Source organism: Camelina sativa, chromosome 7 (assembly GCF_030686135.1).
Source record: "Camelina sativa cultivar CO46 ecotype springtype chromosome 7, ASM3068613v1".
In the NCBI taxonomy this organism is placed as follows: Eukaryota; Viridiplantae; Streptophyta; class Magnoliopsida; order Brassicales; family Brassicaceae; genus Camelina; species Camelina sativa.
Genome location: NC_141886.1, coordinates 30145254 through 30167538, shown reverse-complemented (window position 1 = coordinate 30167538; position 22285 = coordinate 30145254). Strand labels below are relative to the sequence as shown.

Here is a 22285-nt window from a genome sequence, read left to right as displayed (position 1 = left end):
AAAGTATAGTTAATAAAGAATCCAGACGGTAATAAGATTGTTAAGAAATAAAGAGCTTTAACTATTGGTGTGTATGTTGTGCAACTGTTGCTATAATATTGTTGCAAGGTATAATATTGTTTTTTCCTAATTATAATGCAAATTACAATATATATGACTGAAAAGATAAATGCTCTTTGATAACATAGATAATCAAATCATGTCTGATAAGCTCTCCTCATCCACCAACATATTTTCGCGGGTGTTACAAAAGTCTTGGAACCAGTAGTAAATCCCTCCCTCCCTTCATATGCTGATGTGCTTTGTGCTTGAACGGTGCTTAATCTGTTTCTTACACTTTTAGTTTCTCATCTTGTTGTGAATTAGTACAACAACAAAAAAAATAGTGATTTCGTGTTTCTGAGTCTTCTCGGCAGAAAACACAACTCAAATTTGCTCACACATTACATTTGAGTATTCTATCCCGTGTTGCAAGTCTATTAATTATGAAGAGAAAACCAAGTTATGAAAGAGTATTTTGGTGTAGATTGAGGAAACCAAACACCTTCGTACCACTCACGGCTCGGGTTAATCACTAGATTCATCAATACATCTTTGATATACAGAGTTATATTGGGCGTTGCTTGTTTACATCTTCTGACCACTTTTCAGATTGTTGCTGCGTCTCTTGTATTTCCGTTAACTCTAAAGTGAATTACGGTGATCATTTGAATTTCCATCAAACACAAGTTTTTTACAAAAATAACCGAAAGACTCTCTACTTAATTCAGGTGGATTATCACATGCATAATCAGTGGGACGACTAAAACTTTGTCCATCATTTTCAGATTTTAATTCTTTAAACGCATACGATGACGATTGCAAAATAAAATAAAAATATGCAATTGAATGCATTATTTGGCTTTAACCAAATATGCTAGCTGTCTCAATAATAGTGAGAGCTCAGCCACTCGAGAGTAAATAGAGATGCGCTAAGGAAAGAACCCCCATGGTCCTGGAGAGCACTAGAGTGCGCTTCTTGAAAACTTTATGTAGCTCTAGTACTAAGAGAATATTATCCGAGAAAGAATTAAAAAGTATATCAGGCCTCTTAACGAGATTACGCTGATGCATTAATTTGTGCGGGGATCTTTTAAAGAGTGTTTTCTCTCATGCATGAATTATAGGTCTTTGACGAGTTGAGTGCGAAGGAGAGATTGTCGCAGCTAGCCCACATCATATTTTGATGATGGAAAGAAATTAATATTGAAGTTGGAACCAATAATATAATCTTCTGAGAGTAAATGAGAAGTAGTAATGTAACAAATTATTTATGACGACTAGCCTCCAAAATAAATAAACTAAACCGAGATTTTTTACCTTTTTTGTTTTTTTCTTCATTTTTACATTGCTAAACTACATGATCTCATCATTTAAAAAACAAAAGTTTTAGAAAAATAATGGAAAGAAGAAATGGAAAGTAAACTTAATACAAGAGCAAGCGTGTTGCTCGGATCCGAGTGGGATCAGCGAAGCGACAAGAGAAAGACCTAGAAAGATTCTCAGGTTCGTCGTGGTCGTGCCATCCTGGCCCTTGATCAAAATTCAAAGCGTAATCGTAAGGCTCATAAGCCACGACCTTAGTGGAAGAAGAATGAGACGGCAACAGCTTGAGCTTCATGAACAAAACCTTCCACTTGGGCACGGGTCTTTCTCTTCGCTGTTGTTGCTTCTGTTCTCTGCAACTCTTGCTGTATCTTCCAAGTACAATTGTCTCTCTGTAAGATGAAGCTGATGATGACACGTTCCATCTCTTCTTGCTTGGAGATTCAAACATCATTTTTTTCTTCTGTTCTTTCTTTTTTTTTGCTGCTCGAATATTTTGTCTTTCTGTCTTTGTGATTAGCTGTGTTATTTATATATTTGTAGTAGATTGATGGATAAGGGAGACGTAAAAGAGAGACTAGTTCAAAAGTCAGCTTTGAAAGGCTTATATGAAACTGCGTTAGCCAACTTGTATGAATAATTAATTAATGAAAAGGCAGCATTTTAAATGCCGGTTTCTGACTAATTTACAAACCCACAACAATATAATAGTCAAAAATAGACCTGTGTTGTTGGTTCTTGACATAAGATATACGATACATACACGAAGAAAATAAGCTAGGTATTTATTTGGAAAGGTCGTCTCTTATCTATAAAATTGAGTTCTAATTTAGAACAAAAAGAAAACCAAGTTCTAATTACCATTAGATGATATATTTTTACATAAGTTATAACCTCATACTAAAATATGTTATGTGTAGACAAAATATCATCAAGATCATGGATTCGTGGCCGAGAAAGAAGACATACTAATTTCTTAAAGGAATTTTTTTGATACTTTCGACAATTTCCTGACGAGTTTAGTTTGTATTTAAACAAAAATAACAAGACAAAAAAACTATTGGAAATTTTTCTGATGAACAGAAAAATTAGGTATAACATCATTGGTAACACATCACCTACATGTGTAAACTACACCAAAATTTAAAATAAAAGTAAGGATAGGGTAGTTTTTGTTTCTTTGACAATTAGTTGGCAGTATATCGAACAACTACTAATAAATACAATTCTCTATAAAATAATACTCTGTGAAACAATAAAATATTGGAATATTCTCAAAAATAACACAAAAAAGTTTTGTTTACAAATTTAGCACAACATCTCTAAAATTCCAAAAATAGCACTATATTTCAAAATTAAGTTTTTAAAATTAAATCCTAAATTCAAAAAGCTAAACTTTACCTCTCAAAACTCTACCCTAAATGTGAAATTGAGAACTCAAACCTAAAAAACAAAATTCTAAAAATTAATTTTAAATATTATAATGTGTTAAATAATGCTATTTTGGAAATTTATGGAATGTGTGCTATAAATGTTTATAAAACTTATTTTAGTGTTATATTAGGGTATTTCTCTAAAATATTTGGCACATGAGAAAGGCAGTATAGAAATATACAAATTCAATAAGTTAAATGATAAAAAAAAATCATGTGTAAATGAGTGGTTCATTAGTATTCTAAATTAATATAATATATTTCGACTCCTAAATATGATATCATTTTCATTTTGATAAACTTTTAGGTTATTAAAATGTGACAACTAAAGTTTTTTTTTATTTTTTTTACAACGTGACAACTAAAGTTATTACTCATAAATATGTATTTTTGTTATTTAATGTCAAAACAGGGGTTTTCTACATATTAAATGCTTAGATCAAATTTCGTAATTCATATTTTCCTAGAGCTTTAAGATACAATCTTAAATGATAAAATAATTAAGAAAATTGTCTACAAATTATTATATAATTTAAATGAATAAAATATTATATTTTGGATAGTATTACTTTATAGAGGTTTTATAGTCATTTGAGTTTGTTGGCTCCCTATTCTAATTCAATTTAATGCGGGTCGCAGCATATGGTTGCCTGGCTGGTTAAAATGACAGGCAAACACATATCGACATCATTTTTAGCTTTTGTAAGTTTTTTTTTTTTTTCCCCCAATTGAAGATTTTATTGATATAAACAGTACACAACAACCGAGGAAAAAAGCCCACAAAACATACGGCAGTTTACAGAGCTTTTGTAAGTTCTAAGTTCTAACCATTAAAAATATATCATTAAGAAAATATTATTTGGGTTCTCAATTGTCTCCTAGTAGTCCACGACTTTGACTGTCATATTTAAAAGGCTTTATCCAGTCAGTGTGATACTTGCGTACCAGTTCCAGATTAAAAATATAAACCAAGATCACACTCTTTTACTCTATAGTCTTATTTAAATTTAAATGTTATATGACTAATTATATGTATCATGGATCTACCACATGTTAAATATTTATAAATCATGGCAAGTATGTTTATTATAATAAAAAGTAGGGAAAACATCACGTTAGCACTTATAGCACCTGTGTTGGCTGTTGGCACCCATAGTCCATTAGAAAAAACATCCCGTTAGAAAAAATGAGTGTCATATAGCATGCAAAAAAAGAGAGTGAGGCCATTTTACATCTTAGATAGTGAATTTCACCTTTGTTGATGGGACACTTCATGTTATATTTTAGGATTTAGATTTCGATTTTGATATCTTGATATAGGAAATAATTTAAGAATCTGGGTATCAATCTGTCATGACACAAACAACATAAAAACCTCAACAAGCAAACCAAATTTATGACTTCAAGTGGGAAAAAAAAATCTGGAATGTCAATTGGTTACCAAAGATAAAGTTCTTTCTTTGGAAAGCTATGAGAAATGCTCTCCCCAAGGGAGAGAACTTGAAAAGAAGAGAAATAAACCCTGAGGCAGTCTACTCCTTCTCCAGTCATAAGGAAACAAGTGTCCACCTGTCTTTTCAATTCAATTTTGTCCAATAAGTGTGGGCTCTTGCACCATAGATCCAACCCAGATATCAAACCTATGGATAGGAATTGAAACAATTGGAAAGTATTAGTGCTTACCCCTAACATATATTATTGATGGATCTCTGGGCATATAGATTTTGTGGACCATTTGGAAGCATCAGAACAAACTAATATTGTTTCACAAAAAATGTCATTTTGACATAATGCACAGAAATTAAGAAAATTATCTAAATTTATATTTTATCTTTTATATATACACTAAATTTTTTCTCTTTCTAATTAATTAGCTCAAATTATAAGGATAAAAAAAGAAATTAATCTTTAAAACTGCATTGAAAACATAAAATGACATTATTTTTGTAACAAGGAAAAAATGTCAAAATGACACTCTTTATAAAAGAGAGATAGTATTTGAGAAGATGGCCGCCTCCGCCCCGGATGCGATAACCCAAGCGACATCCCAAGCTAGAGAATGGTATGCAGCCCAGATCTCAACCCCTAGTAGGACAAATCACCACATCAGGAAACAACAAAGACAAGTGAGGGCAGATACGATCCAATGCTTCATTGATGCCGCTTGGAAAGAGGACTCTCAGACAGCGGGTCTCGGCTAGATTTTCACTGATCCGATTACAAACTCGAAGATCAAAGGACATGAAACCGCTTTGCATGTAAGCTTTCCCCTCATAGTCGAAGCCTTAGCAATGAACCAAGCTATGCAACATGCCTCAGATTTGGGATACCAGAAACTTACCTTTGCTTCAGATTCGTAAACGCTGATCAAAGCAACAAAATCGGAGCTCTAACACAAGGAGATCCACAGGATTCTACACGATATCCTGTAAATGACTCATAAGTTTGAAAAGATTAGCTTCACGTTTGTTCTGCCAGAGAACAGTCAAAGAGCCGATGAAATCGCACAGAGCTGCTGATGAAATCGCAAAAGAAGCTTTAGCTTCTGTACCTTTGTGTTTGTATTCAATTACTCCTAAGTCCTATCTATCCCTCGTCACTAATTGATGTAACTACTGAAACGGCAACGACCATACCAGTCTGAAATTAAATGCAATCTATGGCACGTACAAATGAAGTGTGCTTATTTACATACAAATTATTTTCATTACATGAATCTATATTGTCTTTGACCAAAAAAATCTATTGTCCAGCGAAAATATATAATGACGTATAGCATCTTTTTAATTAACTCCTTTGCATTCTCTTCTTCGATCTTTCACGAATGAAAAAGTTAGTTGCGTACAAGTCTTAAATTATGATATTTTTCAAAAAATCGAATAAAGATTTAAATTAAGTTACCAATCAAATTAATCAAACTTTAATAACATATTTTCTCTCTTTCTTTCTATCTTTTCCCCCCGAATTTTAGAATGCCATATATCATGGCAGGTGATCTGAGTGACATATGCTTGTCCAGATAAATAAATAAACAAAAATACTAGTTGTGTTGTTTTAAAAATCCCTGTCTAATTCAGATTATTTTCCATCAATTTATGAATACTTTTTTTTAATAAATTAGTTTTAATCTAAATAGTTGAATACTCTTCACCTAATTGCTAAATCCACTCTATTCGCCTCGATTAATGATTAATCCTATGAAAAATCAGTCATTGTATTTCTTTCATCTATATGATTAGTCTTAATTTGGGTAATCATATTATTCTCCATCTAATGTTTACCTATTCTATTATTTTTAAATTGAAAGTATAAAATATATATTTTTTTGGTTATTTAGATATTTATATTAGGAATTTGCGATGTTTTATATTAACTTATGTTAATAGTTTTATTAAAATCACAAAATTTTATCTTAAAAGTACGTTTTCATATATTTACTGCAATTTGAAAATAGTATTATATAAAAATTTAATTATAATAACTTAATATGTTTTTTAAATATCAAAATAATATTAAGTTATTTTTCCGCCTCTAATTTAAATCCGATTATTTTTCCGGCTAATCTCTAATTTAATGGTCGGACTCTCTGCATCGCGGTGTCAATACAACAAAATACTTTGTTCCGACGACGGCTGGTTTTTTTATTTGCTTTTGTTTCTCGTCGTAAGTTTAGACCCGGTCCATTTAATAAAAAGAAGGCCTGTTAAAAAAAAAAAGAACATGGGTTGTTGTTGTATTACATCACTAGATTAAGACCCGTGCTAGAGCACGAGTTGAAATTCCTTTATATGATTGTTTTTTAAAAAAAATTTGGATAAAACATTATGCAATAAAATCATAGGCTAAATATGATGGTTTGAAAAAAATACCTATTTTGTAAGTTTTATATTGTTAATTTTGTAATTTTATATATGAGAAGTGGTTATGCTTGTTGTTTGTTTTTATTTTAATTTTTGAACATGTTTGGTAAAAGTTTTTTAATATGACTCGTGCTTAGGTAAAATTTTATTTTCAACTGCACAATAAGATCTCGGAAATCACGATTAAATGTGATAAATTGTCAAGATTTTATTCTTTTTATGCCTAATAGTAAAGATTTTATTTTGTAACAATATATAGAATACTAAAGATTTTATTTTGGAAATTGTATAAATCATTGGAATATTCTCTTTTCAAGAATTTTTTGGGATATTCTTTAATGTATTCATGTAGCCCACATATTGACCAATTAATCTATAACCTTCTTTGTAACCAACCTACATTTAATCTATAACATATTTTGTAATCAACTTATAAAAATTATATAGTCTAAAAAATAGTTGTATACTTTTGTTTTATTATATAAAGGATGACTGGATGTATTGTGTTCTTATTGAGCGTCATTAATGATAACATATGTATTATCTTGTTCTTAACCAAAGATAAATAAAAAACGTAAGATACACAATCGCTCGTCTATTTGGCATTCTTAAAAGAAAAGAACAAGAAAAAGTTCAGAGACCTCTCCAATTCGAATATTCATTTCTTTTTTTTTGCTCGAGAAAATATTAACTCTCCCATAGTCCGTCCCATGCACCAACATCTGTCGTCTGAATCCCTATTCCTGATCTCTCTTCTTTAGATCGTGGAAGCGACACCATTTCCTCCCCCCCCCCCCCCCACCCCCTTTTTTTTTCCTTAATTTTGTCTCCTTTTCGCTTTGTTTTCTCCATCATCATTATTTTTTTTTCTCTTTCTCTTCCGTAATACCAAAATGGCGGAACTGAAATCGAAGTGGTTGGGTTTGAGATCGGTAATCTTGGTTTTTCTCAGTTTCGCTTTAGCTTTCGCCTTCGTCTCCGCCGAAAGAAGCTTTATTAAAGGAAAAGATCTGAGATTTTATTCAGATGAAACGCGGGAAAACAATGAATCAAGTAGTTTCTTTCTCAAAGCCGTTAATTTTCTCTGGGAATCTGATCAAACTGGTTACCATCATGTTTGGCCTGTAAGTACCATCATCATTGTTCTCAAGTTTCTCTCATCTCTTGGTGAGATTGTAATTATTATGTTCATCAGTTCATGTGGGAGGTTTTTGTTTTGGTTGTATAAACCAGGAATTTGAGTTTAATTGGCAAATCGTTTTGGGAACACTTGTTGGATTCTTTGGTGCTGCGTTTGGTAGTGTAGGTGGTGTTGGTGGTGGTGGTATCTTCGTTCCTATGCTTAGTTTGATTATTGGCTTTGATCCTAAATCTGCTACTGCCATTTCTAAATGTAAAGATTCCTTTTTTTATATATATATATTGTGACAACTATTTTTCTCTTTGGTGTTTTTATTTATTTATTTTAAAAACTAGCTAATAGTGTCATGAGTTTTGTAGGTATGATTATGGGTGCTTCTGTGTCAACTGTGTATTACAATCTTAGACTGAGGCATCCTACACTTGATATGCCAATCATTGACTATGATCTCGCCTTGCTGATCCAGCCTATGCTTATGCTTGGTATTAGTATTGGGGTTGCTTTTAATGTGCTTTTTCCAGATTGGTTGGTCACTGTTCTACTCATTATCCTCTTTCTAGGTAAGGAGTGTTTCAGGCCTTTTCCCCAATCTGCGGTAGAGTCACCATTTTGATCAATGTATCATGTATGCAGGCACCTCCACAAAGGCGTTTTTGAAGGGTTCTGAGACTTGGAATAAGGAAACTATAGAGAAAAAGGTACATCACGAACCTCTTGGGCAAACTGGGGTTGGTTGTATCATTTATTGCTAGACTGTACTAATCTTCATGAATAATAACCCATCAAACTATATTTATTTATTGTGCTACAGGAAGCTGCTAAGCGTTTAGAGTCAAACGGTGAGTTGAATGTATTTGTTTGTTAAATAGTTTTGCAGGGCCTACCATTTAAAACCTCTGTTTTGCATTTATTGGAAAAAGCATTGCTCACATAATCAGCTTTTTCATTAGGTGTATCTGGCACTGAAGTGGAATACATACCACTTCCCGCAGCTCCGACCACGAACCCTGGAAACAAAAAGAAAGAAGAGGTATATGCTATTCTCTTTACATTACTGCTGGTTATGTGTTTGGAAGTTATGTCACAGTTAACCAACGCTAATGTACTGCAGGTAAGTATTCTTGAAAATGTATACTGGAAGGAACTGGGACTTCTCGTGTTTGTCTGGGTTGTATTCTTGGCACTGCAGATATCCAAGGTGAAGTATTTTTTTTCTTTATCTAGCAATACATATAGATATGTATCATTTGAAGATACTTGTTTTATGTTCAAGCTATATTGATACTTCTTCATGGTCTACTATTGAAACAGCAAAATCTGGCTACTTGTTCAGTAGCGTATTGGGTCATAAATTTGTTACAGGTACAAAGTCAATTAAGTTCTTTTGCAGAGAAATCCACATATACTGCTTATAGATAGATGCTTACAAATTATCCTACCGTCATACAGATTCCGGTTGCAGTTGGTGTATCAGGCTATGAGGCAGTAGCTTTGTACCGGGGTAGAAGAATCATTGCATCTAAGGGACAAGGAGACTCAAATTTCACCGTTGGCCAGCTAGTTCTTTACTGTACATTTGGCATATTGGCAGGCATAGTCGGTGGTTTACTTGGTTTAGGTGGAGGTTTCATCATGGGTCCATTGTTCTTGGAGCTCGGTGTACCGCCACAGGTGGTTCTTTAACAAGTTGAGTAAATATTTGTCTATAAAAACAACATTATAATCGAGAATGACTTGTTTTTGTAGGTTTCAAGTGCCACAGCCACTTTTGCAATGACTTTCTCATCATCCATGTCTGTTGTAGAATACTATCTTCTCAAACGATTCCCTGTTCCATATGGTGAGTTCTATATCTTTTTGTTCGATGAGGTCGCATAATCGATTAAATTTTCATGATATCCTTATATTTTTAACTTTTTATGCAGCTCTGTACCTTGTGGGAGTGGCAACAATTGCAGCTTTAGTTGGACAGCATGTAGTCAGAAGGCTAATTTCAGCCCTCGGTCGGGCATCTCTCATCATCTTCATCCTTGCATCCATGATTTTTATCAGTGCGATATCGCTTGGTATATACTATCTTCTTCTCACCCAAACCTTTTTTTATTTGTGTTGCTTCAAGCCTTCAACCATATATTAGTGTAAATATTTGCTTTGGTCTGTATATATGTGGTTATCTAGATTTTCGAATCATTTGATATGGATGTAACGCGGATTTTTTCACGGCATCACCTTTTAAATATATGTAAATTTTGTTAACTTTGTTTCTCTGTTCGTAGGTGGAGTGGGAATAGTGAACATGATCGGCAAAATACAACGGCACGAGTACATGGGTTTCGAGAACCTTTGCAAGTACGGTGGTTGACTTTTAGGAATTCTGGCTCAATGTTATGGTTTTTGGAATTCTTCTCTTTTAAGTGATGCCAAAATCGGCTGTATTTAGTGTGTAACTTGTTGGCTTATAAAAAGCTCCATTCTTGATGGCAAGATTTGTGGTCTTTTGATTGTATGTCTTGGTGGCGTTTACTTAGATTTGAAAATTGTATTATTAGCACTATTCGTTTCTTTTTTGGTTGAAAATGTAATTTATGGCAACATAAGGGATTTTGATCATTTTGTCAACAGTATTAGATGGAAATAACTTTATTCAGTATCATTATAATACTGAAAATGTAATTTTTATTATAATTTAATTTTCATGTGAATTAAGAAATTTATATGCCATCTTCATCTTTTTCTTATTTATATATATAAATTGTTATATAAAGTTTGGTTATAAGATATTAGTTACATTATCATAAATTCATCGGCTAGAGCAGTTTATAATAAGATAAGGTAAGTCTAAAATTTTCGGGTTCGAATTCAGGTACTCGGTTTTGGTTTTTATTCCCAGCCAACAAAACCTTGGAAAATTTGTTAATTTTGTTATAATTTACTAATGGTTTGAGTTGTTGGGCCGGGTATTGGATCCAGAAACCGGCCCGATAACTTAACCAGGACGGAGACAAACCTGGAAGACGCAGAGCCTCTGGTGGCGAACAAAGGACTAAGGAGAGACTCAACTCTGGTGGCGGGTAAACGAAACTCTGAGTCTGAGAGAAATGGACGAAGAGAGGATTCGAGAGAGAGAGAGGCTTCAGATCGAGCAGATTCGCGAGCTTGATTTCGAGGAACTACAGGTCGAAGAAGTCGATTACCTCCACGATTCCGATTCCGATGATGATGTTGATCTCTCTGCATTTCCCTTTTCTTCCCACGCCCAAGCTTCGTAAGCAATCAAATCTCTCCTCGTATACGATCGTTTTCTTACCTGCACACTCTATTCTTCGTTTCATTTGCTCTTTCTCAGTGTTGTTTCTTCAGTATTGAATCAGTTTCTCGACTAGTTTGATTTTCCAGTTTTTGCATTACTTAGGGTTTAGTGTTCCTATAGGTAACGGATCTACGAAACAGTGATTTGATTATTCTTTGGGGTGTGTGGGGAATCAAGCTGTTGCTTTCATCTTCGTTTAATACTCGTTGTATTTTCTGACTTTTGATTTGGGTGATCCTTGACCAGTGGTAACCTTGGTGATGATGAACTTATTTTCAACCCAGCTTTGTCTTCTTTACATACCTATCTTGGCGGTATGGATGGATTCTCTCGTCTTGTGTGTTTTCTTATATGTTTTCCCACATCTGAGCTTACGTTTTTGTATTGTTTAACAGAGGTTGAGGACACTCCAAACAGAATTGCTTATGCGGATGGAGGCACAGTATTGAAGATCCCTCTTTTCTATCTTGAAGGTATTTATAATAATAAATACGGAGTGGTTATAGTTTTCTTCTTTTAGTGGTTACATCTGTAGCATTAATCTAAGAATCATGTTCGCGGACATGAGGTGCTTACTTGAATTGAACAAGCACACTATGTTTCTTCTTCAGATTTACTTGAAGTACCTTTTCTATAAACCAATTCGTGTGTATGGTGTGAAGAGTCATCTGTCCCCTCCTAGTGTTTTGTACCCAGATATATGTGTAACAAATTGACCCTGCTGCTTTGCAATACTTCAGGAGTGGTTCTTTTTCCAGAGGCAACACTACCCCTTAGAATTATTCAGGCTAGTTTCTTGGCTGCTGTTGAGAAAGCTTTGAACCAAACTAATGCTCCATCTACGATAGGTGTGGTAGGTTACTTCGTCTTTTGCTTTGCTTGGTTTGGGTTCGAGATATCTTCTTCTTTTCTACAAGAAAAAATTACTCATCTAAAATTTATCCTGTTATATACAGATCCGTGTTTACAGAGAAGGTGCTCAGCTCAAGTATGCCAGTGTGGGGACAACAGCAGAGGTGATCATTCTAAATTTTCTCATTTCTTTTTTCTTTCTATTGATTGTTAGATGAAGTTACACCTGTCAGATTTCTGTTCTAAAACATATTTTGGTTTTTTCTCATCTTAAGACCTCCGCGGTTTTGTATTCGAAATTTTTGCAGTTTTTGTATGGGATTGTGGGATCTGATGTGATTGGTGTTAGCACGAACATCTTCTAAGATATAAATACATTTTAGAACTGGCATGATCAATTTCTTGCGTAAAATACTGTAGATTTTTATATTATTTGCGCAATGTTTCTGGAGCAATGCCTGAGAACAGGGTCTTGATGCAGACAGTTGGGAAATGCCGTGGTTGTTGTTTTATATATTTAATTGGTGGGAATAATTTGTATCTTCTAGTTCTCAATATGTAACATACTATTCTCGGTGATAATCGCAGATACGACAGTTCCGTCGACTTGGTGATGGTTCATTCAATGTTATTACTCGTGGGCAACAGCGGTTCCGTTTAATGCGTCGTTGGACTGACATTGAAGGATTTGTATGGACATTCTCTCATATATATACATAGGCATTCCACCTCTTTTATTAGTGAAAGAGGGGAATGCATCTTTGTTTATTCTGTAAGAAGCTTATATCTCATGAAATCCTTCTTGCAGCCTTGCGGAGAGGTACAAATTGTTGAGGAAGATGTACCCCTGAGGACTCCCAGGGATGCGTTTGGAAAACTGGTACCGTTAAGCAAGTTGCAAGGTCGCTCACCCTTGAGTGCAATGTCGTTATCTACACCTCTTAAAGATATGGACGCTCAGTCAGTAGCAAATTCTGAAGAAAGTTTCGAAAGTGCTCTTTCTCCTTCAGAAAAAAGACTTCATTATTCAGTAGTTGACTCAATATTTTATAACTCAGCAAGTAGTGAGGATGATCTAGTAGTCAACACATCAGATATGCAATCTAGTGGGTCTAACCCATACAGCTCTAGATCCATTGGATGTTTAGCTTCTGACCATGATGACGAAAAGGAAGATGGGCAATCGTCAATTAGTAAGACTCCTGTTTCACAAGAGATATGTCAGAAACAAAATAGGCTGGCAAATTTCCGGGGAAATACTGATCTAAGCCGATTCCGCATGGCCCCAAGAGCATTTTGGCCTTTCTGGCTGTATAGGATGTACGACTCATATTATCTTGCTCAAAGAGCAGCAGGTAAACATCTTGTTTATTTTGATCTTTTTCTAGAAGTAGCACACGTAGTTAGAGTCTGCTAATGTTAAGATAATATGCAGATCTGTGGAAGCAGATAGTTGGGGTTCCAAACATGGAGGCTTTTGTGAATAAACCAGATATTCTATCCTTTTCCATTGCTAGTAAAATCCCTGTGTCTGAGTCAATTAGACAAGAGCTCTTGGAGCTCAATGGAGTCTCCTACAGATTGCAGCGAGAAATTGAATTGCTTGAAAGTTTTGATCGTGTTCGATGTAAACACTGTCAGGTATTTTGTGGGAGCATGGTATATACCATTTATACTTCCTCTTTGTTGAATATTTGGTTTACTGATACGTTTGCATATTAATGCAGACTGTCATAGCAAGAAGAAAAGACATGTTGGTTATGTCTAATGAAGGTCCTCTTGGTGCATACGTAAACCCACATGGCTATGTGCACGAGATAATGACCTTTTACAAAGCAAATGACATAGGGCTCACGGGTAGACCTGTTAAAAAGGACAGCTGGTTTCCCGGGTAAGAGTTTTTTCATCAATGTTTGTCCTTAATCACGTTTATATTTGAACTAATTGACCTACTTCCTTCATCATACTTATAACTCATTTGGTACCTCAGTCATTTAGAAATAGAGCTCAATCACTATTATGTCCTAGGGAGCTTCCAAGTTGGATGATTTGGTTCAAAACAAGCTAATTTTTTTAAGCATTAGCATATAAAGCAGCTGGCGCAACTTGTTGCAAGTAAACCCTTTAGATCAATTGTTCATAAGCATAGGCTAACTTGTTTAGAGCATTGGTTCTTGTACTTTATAAAGCAGCCTAATCCGTAATCTTTCAAGTCTACCATAACTCTGATTTATGACTTAAATCCGCAGGTATGCATGGACAATTGCAAACTGTGCGACGTGTGAAACCCAACTGGGTTGGCTTTTCACAGCGACAAACAAGAAGTTGAAACCATCATCTTTCTGGGCAGTTCGGGGCTCACAGGTCGCAGATGACATGTGCTGAAACGGTATTAACACAAGGTCTTCCTCACGGATTCAATTTTCTTTCAATACCAAATTATCATTTATCCTGAATATTACAAGATAGCTTGTGAAAGCTAAAGCTGACGAAGAGTATAGTCTAAAGTAATAACAAAACAGCTAAAGGATTTTGATATCTTCATCAATATACATAACATTATATATATGTACTCGCATGCATGATGTGGTGGTGGGTCAATGAGTATGATATGCCAAGGTGTGTTCTTAATATGGGAATATCCGTTCAAGTTTCATTGCTGAGCGTTTTAGTTTTGTGAAGAAAGCGTCACTTTTGCGTATGGAATACGTATGCTAATTTTCTGAAGGAAATAAAGGTTAAGGGTGACTTGGCTTACTATATGGATGAATTTGAAGTATCAATTGGAATTTAGCCCTTTGATTGTGTACAAGATTTATAGTTCTCTTGGATCCAGTTTTGATCCATAGACTTTTGTCATATACCAATAGCAAACTGGTTATTGTTATATTTATGAATGCATAGAATGTACTGTCACTGACGCTTCAATTGCAATTGAGCAAATGATAATTAGTTTATAGTTAACTGGTTTCGTTCATAGATCAAGCTTTAGATACGAGAATATCAGAGATCAAGCTTTTCAGGTTTTTTTTTTTTTTTTTTTGATATCAATAGTTGTATCCGACTGCTTGACATCTATATTTCCTTAATTTACTGATGGTTTGTACTTCACTAAACAACAAAACCAGAGGAATAGAAAAACATGAGTAGTTGATGACAGTGAAGAAAATGCAAGATATTTTTTTTTTTCCTTTTCAACACAAGTGAGACTAGTTGATGACAGTGAACTTGTTTTGCATGCATTGCAACAAACAAAATACTTGGATCACCGCTGTACATGTTTACTTGGATCATCGCTGTACCTTTCATGCTTCAAACAAGTACTTTGTAATTTTGAACCATGAAAGAAATAATTACCATTCATCTCAGATACAAAGCAGCATACAGCAGTGATGACGAGATGTCCCCATATTCTGCTGCATTGACCTTATGATTCAGTTAGCAATAGTGAAGAACTACTGTAATAAAGCGAAAAGAAAGGTAAAGATAAATAACCCCCATACGACATCTTAGAACAGCTGAAGTGTGTGCGGCTGTCTCAGAAAGCTGATCGTTACAATTCCAGAGGAGTAGCCCAACACCACCTCATTTTCAGATGTCGAGAAGATAAAGATGACGATCACGATAGGTTTAAATCTCTGAACCAAAAGTGTCAAAGACCTCTTTATCGTTCAAATTCTTGGTTCCTACATTCACTGACAAAATGACAAGACAAAACTCTCAAGACAGGTATAATAAATATCAAAAACATCCATTTCCTTCTTCATTACAGCCACTGCCACATAATATCAACATGATCTTGCAAAACTATAAGACCAGACTACCCTTTTTTATCTAAGAAAGTTAAAACTTATTTCCTTAAACAGGTCATCCAAGTTGAAAAAGGGACAATTTTGCAGTTGATATACTACATTACAGCACTACTGAAGAAGAGTCTGGCGTCCATCGTTCATTCAATCTTCCTAAAAGATTTCCCTAAGCCACAGCATCACTGATCACAACAGATGTTTTTTTCTCACTGAGCGGATGTATGGTAAAAGCTAAATGAGTTGCATCCTAACAGAAATTAGAAGAACTTCATGAGACAGTTCGTCCATAACAAATAGATGCTATGTAAAGATTCTTGCCCCATTTTTCCTGCACAAAAAAGACTACAAGTTACACCCATGATGCCAAATAATAAAGGAGAAGGAAATAAAGAGACCAGCAAACAAACCTTGACATGATTACTAGGAAAAGCTGAGGTTCTAAGAGTCTCCTGTGTCTCATCAGTAAGCTTTCTTCTTGGCACACTAAGAACAAAGGCAGCCTGATCCCAAGTTGCAGCAACTGATGTAATTCGGTAGCCATTTTCCCACCGACGATGTATACCTTCGCTAGGGTATAGAAAATCTAGTTCCACAACCTGCATCACAGAACAATCCTCATATTATCATGATACAATTCCAACTGATGCATGCTTTTATTCAAGACAAGACCCAAAAGAAAATTAATTAACTTCATAAGACCTGGTCAGAAAAATAAGCTCCACGAGACATTACAATCCCCCATTTGCTTCCAGCAGTTGCCATAGATGTAACATAAAATCCTTCTCTCCACTTTTTATTTATCCACTTGAAGGGAAAAGAATCGCTGACTTTGTAGGATTGCTGTAAATACTGAGTCCCTGAATACAAAATATGAATGTTGTGAAACATAGATAAAACGGTAACAATTGTTACACCAGCAATCAAAAGGAATAAACCAACATTACCCTTCGACATAACCACAAATGAGCTCCCGTTACTTGCTCCTGCTACTGCTGTAATGTAGTAATTCTTTTCCCACTGTTCCATAATCCATTCCTAGAAGATATGGACCAAATGACAAAACAAACAAGTTGAAGAACATCATAAATGGAAGTGACAGCATGCAGACATGAGAAATTTGGAAAGATTACCCAAGAATATTGAATGAAGCTACCTTGTCGAGAAAGCTCGGTGATAGCTGGTAAACTTGATCCGTAAAGCCAGTTCCTGCATCCATGATTAAGGCCCAAAGATTTGCGCAAGAAGCTACACTGCTGATAAATAAACCATCCTCGTTTCCCTTTTCAATGTGTTGTGCAAGCCTTTCATCAGCGACATTATAATGATATCTGCACAAAGATAAAAGACAAGTTAGCAGCATGTTTATATACGTACGTACCAAGAACTCTCAAGTAAGATACAAGATGGCACCGTTGTTTCATAGGTCTGTGTGCACTGTAAATGCTGATCCATTGTGTTGCTGGCATTCCCAATCTGACCTTCTTTGTTGGTTGTTCGTCCTCCTCGTCCATTGTAAGCCTCCCCCTCTTTTGACCCACTTGATGTATGAGCTTCACATCAGACAAACACGAAAAAGCTTAAGGCATTCTAGACTAAACCTCAATAGTATAACCACAGTAACATGTCATAAAAAAGATCACCAAATCACCTTCTGTGCACCTTCAGTATTTATTGGCCTAATGTCTGGGTTTGGGCCAACTACTCCATCAAAAAGGGAGATATATTTTGCATAGTCAGGCTCCTCATCAAACTTCAAATTGACAACATGCTCAACAAATTGACGAAATGGTAGGGGGCAGAAGCAGCAAAGAGTTTCTGGGGAAGTAGCCATCTTCTTCTTGCAAACAAGGAAACCTTTGTTCTCTCCCTAAAAAAAAAAGTTCATGATTGGCAAGGAAAAATGCCAAAAAAATCGAATAATTTAACTTTCAGATCCCCCAACCTGGTAGCCTTGCCATGGAAGCCGGCCTCGGAGAAGGAAAACAAGAGTGTAAGCAAGAGATTCCAGGTCATCCCGCCGACTACAAGTTCTGCCAAGATGAGCATGTACACTAGCATAACGTACTGTTCCTCTGAGAACACAAAATGCAGAACATTAATAAGTAACACAATGATAAAAATCAATCTCACAAGATTTATGACTAGCTGAATCGAGTTACCTAAAAACATCAGGACGCTGGTCATATTCGACATGTAGTCCAGTTGCATTATCACGCCATTTGGTTGCTGCAAGACCAACAACTTGGATAAGCAGCACAAAGAAAGCAAAGTATGCTTCCTCCTACTACAAAATACAGTACATACCTAAGCCGAGGTCGACAAGAAAAAGTTTTTTCTCTTCCGGAGTCCCGGGAGGCCCAAGCAGAAAATTCTCTGGTTTGACATCACCATGCACATATCTGCCAGAGACAGGAGAATATAAGAAATCTAAAGTCATTTAAAGCAATAGAGTTGCAGTAGGCAGTACCGTCAGCAAGAATATAAGAAAATTACCCTCTCGAATGCATCTTTTCTAATATGGATATTGCCTCAATCGCAATACATGCAACCATCTCTGTTGACATCCTGCATCATATAAAAGAAACAAAGCATATGGTGAGTACGAATATAAACTGGCTCATCTCCGAAACATATCTGTACACGAGTGGTTTATATAACAAAATCTTTCAGATGCTACAGAATAACGTAAAGGTTTCTCAGGTGGGATGCTCACGCTTGAGTGGTACTATTCCAAACATCCCATAAGCTAGGCCCAAGAATATCCATAACCTGTATGAACGATTAAACAATATAATTAGTCATACTGCAAGTAGCCACAAACAGAAAGTGTTTTTGTTCAAATCTAGCTAATGTCAACATACCATCACATAAAAATCACCTTGCCGACCTTTAAAATGCACTCGCGGCACACCATGACTGCCACCAAGTGCACTGGACAAACAGAGGATAAAGCATACATTAATTATCTCATCCTTGTATAAACCAAATATATGGACAAGCAGAAGAAGATTCCTAGAGCCAAACACAAGAAACCATAGCGCTCACTTGTAAACTTGCCACTCATACGGTGGTCCATAGTTGCATCCTTTGCTGCTTCTATGCTCAAATTTCAAAGCCACCTGCAAAAGTGGACACATCAAAATTAAATATAGCTCAAACGAAATAAAAAGAAAGCAAGTAAATCTGCAAACACATATAGCATACCTCTATAGCTCCCGGCCCATATCTAGCATTAGGAGTGGCTGTGCCCATCTTTCGACCAACACAAACTTGTCCAAAACCTCCTTTGCCTAGTTTTCTATCTAACTTGTACATGGGTGAACCACCAACCTGAACCTGTGGAACCAAGGAGTCAATAACCAAATCATCTTAAATCTCAAAAAATTCAAACTTTTGCAGGAATGAGACATGCCAAGTTTGATAGCTTTCTCCTAATCAAGAATAACACCACAAACAATGCAAGAGACAATAGTCCAACCTCGTAAGAGCTAAATTGCGTAGAAATAACAAAATCCAAACAGATAAAGGTGACACCTTTTCAGGAAGTGGAGGAGTGTTTCCTTCATCATCAGGCACTGGTGCTGCTTGGCCGCCACTGTCGTGTTCATCCATCTTCTTATCTTCTCTCGAAACCCTAATCTGTTCTTCCTCCTTAACTGCAGTATTCACCAAAGGCGTCGTCTTCTCTGCTGCTACAATCGCCTCCTCCTTGGCCACCAGTTTCTTCAGCCGCCTCGGATTTCTCCTAACTGGTGATTGTGTCAAAGCAATTGGGTTCTGGTTCTGGTTCTGGTTCTGGTTCGGGTTCTTATTATTAGCCCGATCTCTGCGTGCGTTGCGACGCAGCTCAGGCATCGTACGCTTGGTGGTCGACGTCCATGGAACGATCCAACTCACTGAGAAAGAAAGAGTCTTCCAGAACCATCCGAGGGTTAGGTCAATCTGAAGCGAATAAGATAACGAAGAGATGAAAGAAACTGAGAGCTGCAAAATGCAAATGGGGTTTGAGAGATTTGGGGATTTTTTTTTTTTTTTTTTTTTTTTTTTTTTTTGTTGGGGACTTTGGCTATCGAATCTAAGAGGGACTCTGATCTTTTTTTACCTTCTTCTAGTGTTTTCTTTCTTTTTTACTTTTTTTTTATTTTTTTTTATTTTTTGGTTTCTTCACTTGACACCCTTGAATCTAATAAATTGGGTTTTTATTGTTTTTTCTTTGTCTTTCATCTACACTATAAACATAATTAATTTGTATATATATACAAATCTGCTATACGTAATTAACCAAATATGAGTGAATTGAAAGGGTTTTGTTGGAATGTTTCTCTTTCTAAATGCTTTCAAAATGCCGACCGGAATGTTGGCCGGGTCGGCAATTTCCAAATCGCCGGTTGAAAAGAGAAATGATATATCATAGTTTTTTTTTTTCTTTGAGTTTTCTGTGAACAGTTTCATTGATTGAATTCAATATGGTAAATATGGTAGGTTTTATTTCAAGTTTATCTCATGCATGATCTCTTCTTGGTTATGGAGAAAAGAAGACCATTTCATTTTGACTGATAACGATCACAACAAAATGTTGGGTTTCGCGAGTGTTCGCCTCGATTTCCACACCATGAAATCTCTTGGTGAACTCATCCAATGGGATGTTGAATCAACTTCAATTAGTGTTTGAAAGAGATGATGTTCAATATGTGTCTCATAGTATTTTTGTTTGATACGACAAGTTACATATTTTTGTTTCTCACCGTGATTCGACTTAATCCATGATGCAATTCTTTTCTATGATGGCAGAAATGTAGACGGTGTTAAGCCTGCTTGAAGACACTGAAATTTAATTGCTGAATACTTCAATGATGAATTGCAGAGCCAAATGCCATAAGCAAATTTGTTACATTTGGTGAGATATATGTGAACTACTTTTTAAGAATAATAGTTCAAACTTTAAAAAAAAATTGCATGTGAATGAACTAAAGAATGGATCGTAATATTTTTATTTAGGGATATAGAAGTCAACCATTCTTAAGGATATCTCGGACTAACATACAAATTTTTGCACCTTTAATCCGTAGATGGCAATCTCTTTTTATGTTACGCATGTTAAATGTGAGGTTGGTAATGTTTTAAGAGAGTGTATGAGAATTTCAAGAAATTTACAAACAAGTTAATTTCTGTAGCGAATAAAAGAATACTTTTAAAGCGTAGTAGGTATCTTGGCTGATAGAGAAATAAAGAAATATATGGAAACACTAGAACAACTACAAGGGTAGTCAAGTCTCACATTTTTTGTCATTATGCACATACCCACGGTTACCAATTACCATATTTCTTTGCACGATCCATTGGAAGCATCTTTAGGGAGCATAATCACCTTTTACTCACATTGTTACATTATTATAGGAATACAATACAAAATTATGTGTCCATCGTATGTGTTAGTTAAACCAATTATGAGATTGTGTGAAGATAGCTTTTCCTAGAAAACTTTTCAAAATATACCGGTACTGCCTTTAAATCATGATGTAGCATGTATCATGTATGATGAAAAAATGAAAAATTATACAGTAGCTATTGGTAAACTCGTCAAAGGCATTTGTATGGATGATTAATTCGTCGAATAATGCCAATCATTTTGTAGGGGAACATATGAGTAGAATCAATTTGGGCTCTTTTAATGCATGGCGTTGTGATAGGTGTTGTGTTCGTGTACTTCCTCCCACCATGTTTTACTCTCTCTGTATATATTCTGACAGTGACTCCAAGGATTGTTATTAATAAGTCTTAAGTCACTTTCACGTCCTTGTTCTCTTTCTTTTCTTTCTTATTTTTGCTTCGTTCTTTGTGAGATTGTATGTAACCCCGTCCTAAGAATTCTAGTAAATAAAAGTGATTTTATCTCTCTATCTTCTTGAGAATATTCCACACATCTTCTTGCTCGGCTGCCCATAATGTTTTAGTGAAATTTATGCATCTACAATATCGAAGAAGATCTGAGTTCCATTGGCTCCTCCTCATTGCATGATAAGGGTCCTTTTTGATTGCTCCAGGGAGGATTGGCTTCTTAAATATCCCTACAAGTTAGGTTCTCTAGTATGCGGATTTAGGTGGTCATTTTTGGTTAAACCATTATATATGGTTAAGTTATGTGCATCAATGTTAGGTGTTAAATTGTGATTAGTCTAATTTATTCCAAAACCGTGATATTTTAATTTAAAATGTTACATAATTACTTTGAAAACTTTTCTTTTGCTATATTATTATATTTTTGATATTAAAAATGTATATAAAACCATAAAGTGAAATATTTTCTATTATTATTTTAGTTTGATTTATAATTTTAGTAAATTAAAAGGCTTTTAGGATAAATGATTGTTTAAGTAGTAAATCACAAAATATTTCAACAGTACCTTTTAAATTTATTTACTAGTAAATTTGCATTTATTCTATATTCAGCAAACTTTTCAAAACTGCCAAAAACCATTAACACTTACCAATAAAAATAAAAATAAAAACTTTTA

General features: G+C 35.1%; 4 protein-coding genes across 4 annotated transcripts; 2 read left to right on the top strand and 2 right to left on the bottom strand.

Annotated features, from left to right (window-relative positions):
- Nucleotides 1–1332: 1332 nt before the first annotated feature.
- On the bottom strand, nt 1333–1885 carry LOC104703107 (uncharacterized). The gene has a single exon (XM_010419050.3). It carries the CDS (start codon nt 1817–1819, stop codon nt 1466–1468), a length of 354 nt encoding a protein of 117 aa, XP_010417352.1. The 5' UTR covers nt 1820–1885; the 3' UTR covers nt 1333–1465.
- A 5284-nt stretch (nt 1886–7169) lies between these two features.
- Nucleotides 7170–10418, top strand: LOC104703106 (sulfite exporter TauE/SafE family protein 3). The gene is made up of 12 exons (XM_010419049.2): nt 7170–7782; nt 7892–8051; nt 8159–8359; nt 8433–8497; nt 8611–8638; nt 8750–8829; nt 8911–8997; nt 9111–9161; nt 9249–9470; nt 9546–9639; nt 9725–9865; nt 10076–10418. The coding sequence occupies exons 1-12, from the start codon at nt 7552–7554 to the stop codon at nt 10159–10161; spliced, it is 1446 nt and encodes a 481-aa protein (XP_010417351.2). The 5' UTR covers nt 7170–7551; the 3' UTR covers nt 10162–10418.
- A 230-nt stretch (nt 10419–10648) lies between these two features.
- Nucleotides 10649–14925, top strand: LOC104703105 (uncharacterized). Its single transcript, XM_010419048.3, has 10 exons — nt 10649–11064; nt 11356–11423; nt 11505–11582; nt 11850–11962; nt 12066–12125; nt 12550–12651; nt 12770–13316; nt 13397–13602; nt 13689–13852; nt 14211–14925. The coding sequence occupies exons 1-10, from the start codon at nt 10898–10900 to the stop codon at nt 14344–14346; spliced, it is 1641 nt and encodes a 546-aa protein (XP_010417350.2). The 5' UTR covers nt 10649–10897; the 3' UTR covers nt 14347–14925.
- A 771-nt stretch (nt 14926–15696) lies between these two features.
- Nucleotides 15697–19992, bottom strand: LOC104703104 (casein kinase 1-like protein HD16). The gene is made up of 16 exons (XM_087459723.1): nt 19305–19992; nt 18975–19106; nt 18816–18889; nt 18632–18701; nt 18484–18539; nt 18264–18335; nt 18075–18169; nt 17930–17996; nt 17713–17842; nt 17419–17637; nt 17181–17320; nt 16924–17098; nt 16715–16805; nt 16470–16627; nt 16178–16366; nt 15697–16098 (listed from the first exon to the last, which is right to left on the bottom strand). The coding sequence occupies exons 1-16, from the start codon at nt 19623–19625 to the stop codon at nt 16039–16041; spliced, it is 2049 nt and encodes a 682-aa protein (XP_087315849.1). The 5' UTR covers nt 19626–19992; the 3' UTR covers nt 15697–16038.
- Nucleotides 19993–22285: the final 2293 nt, after the last annotated feature.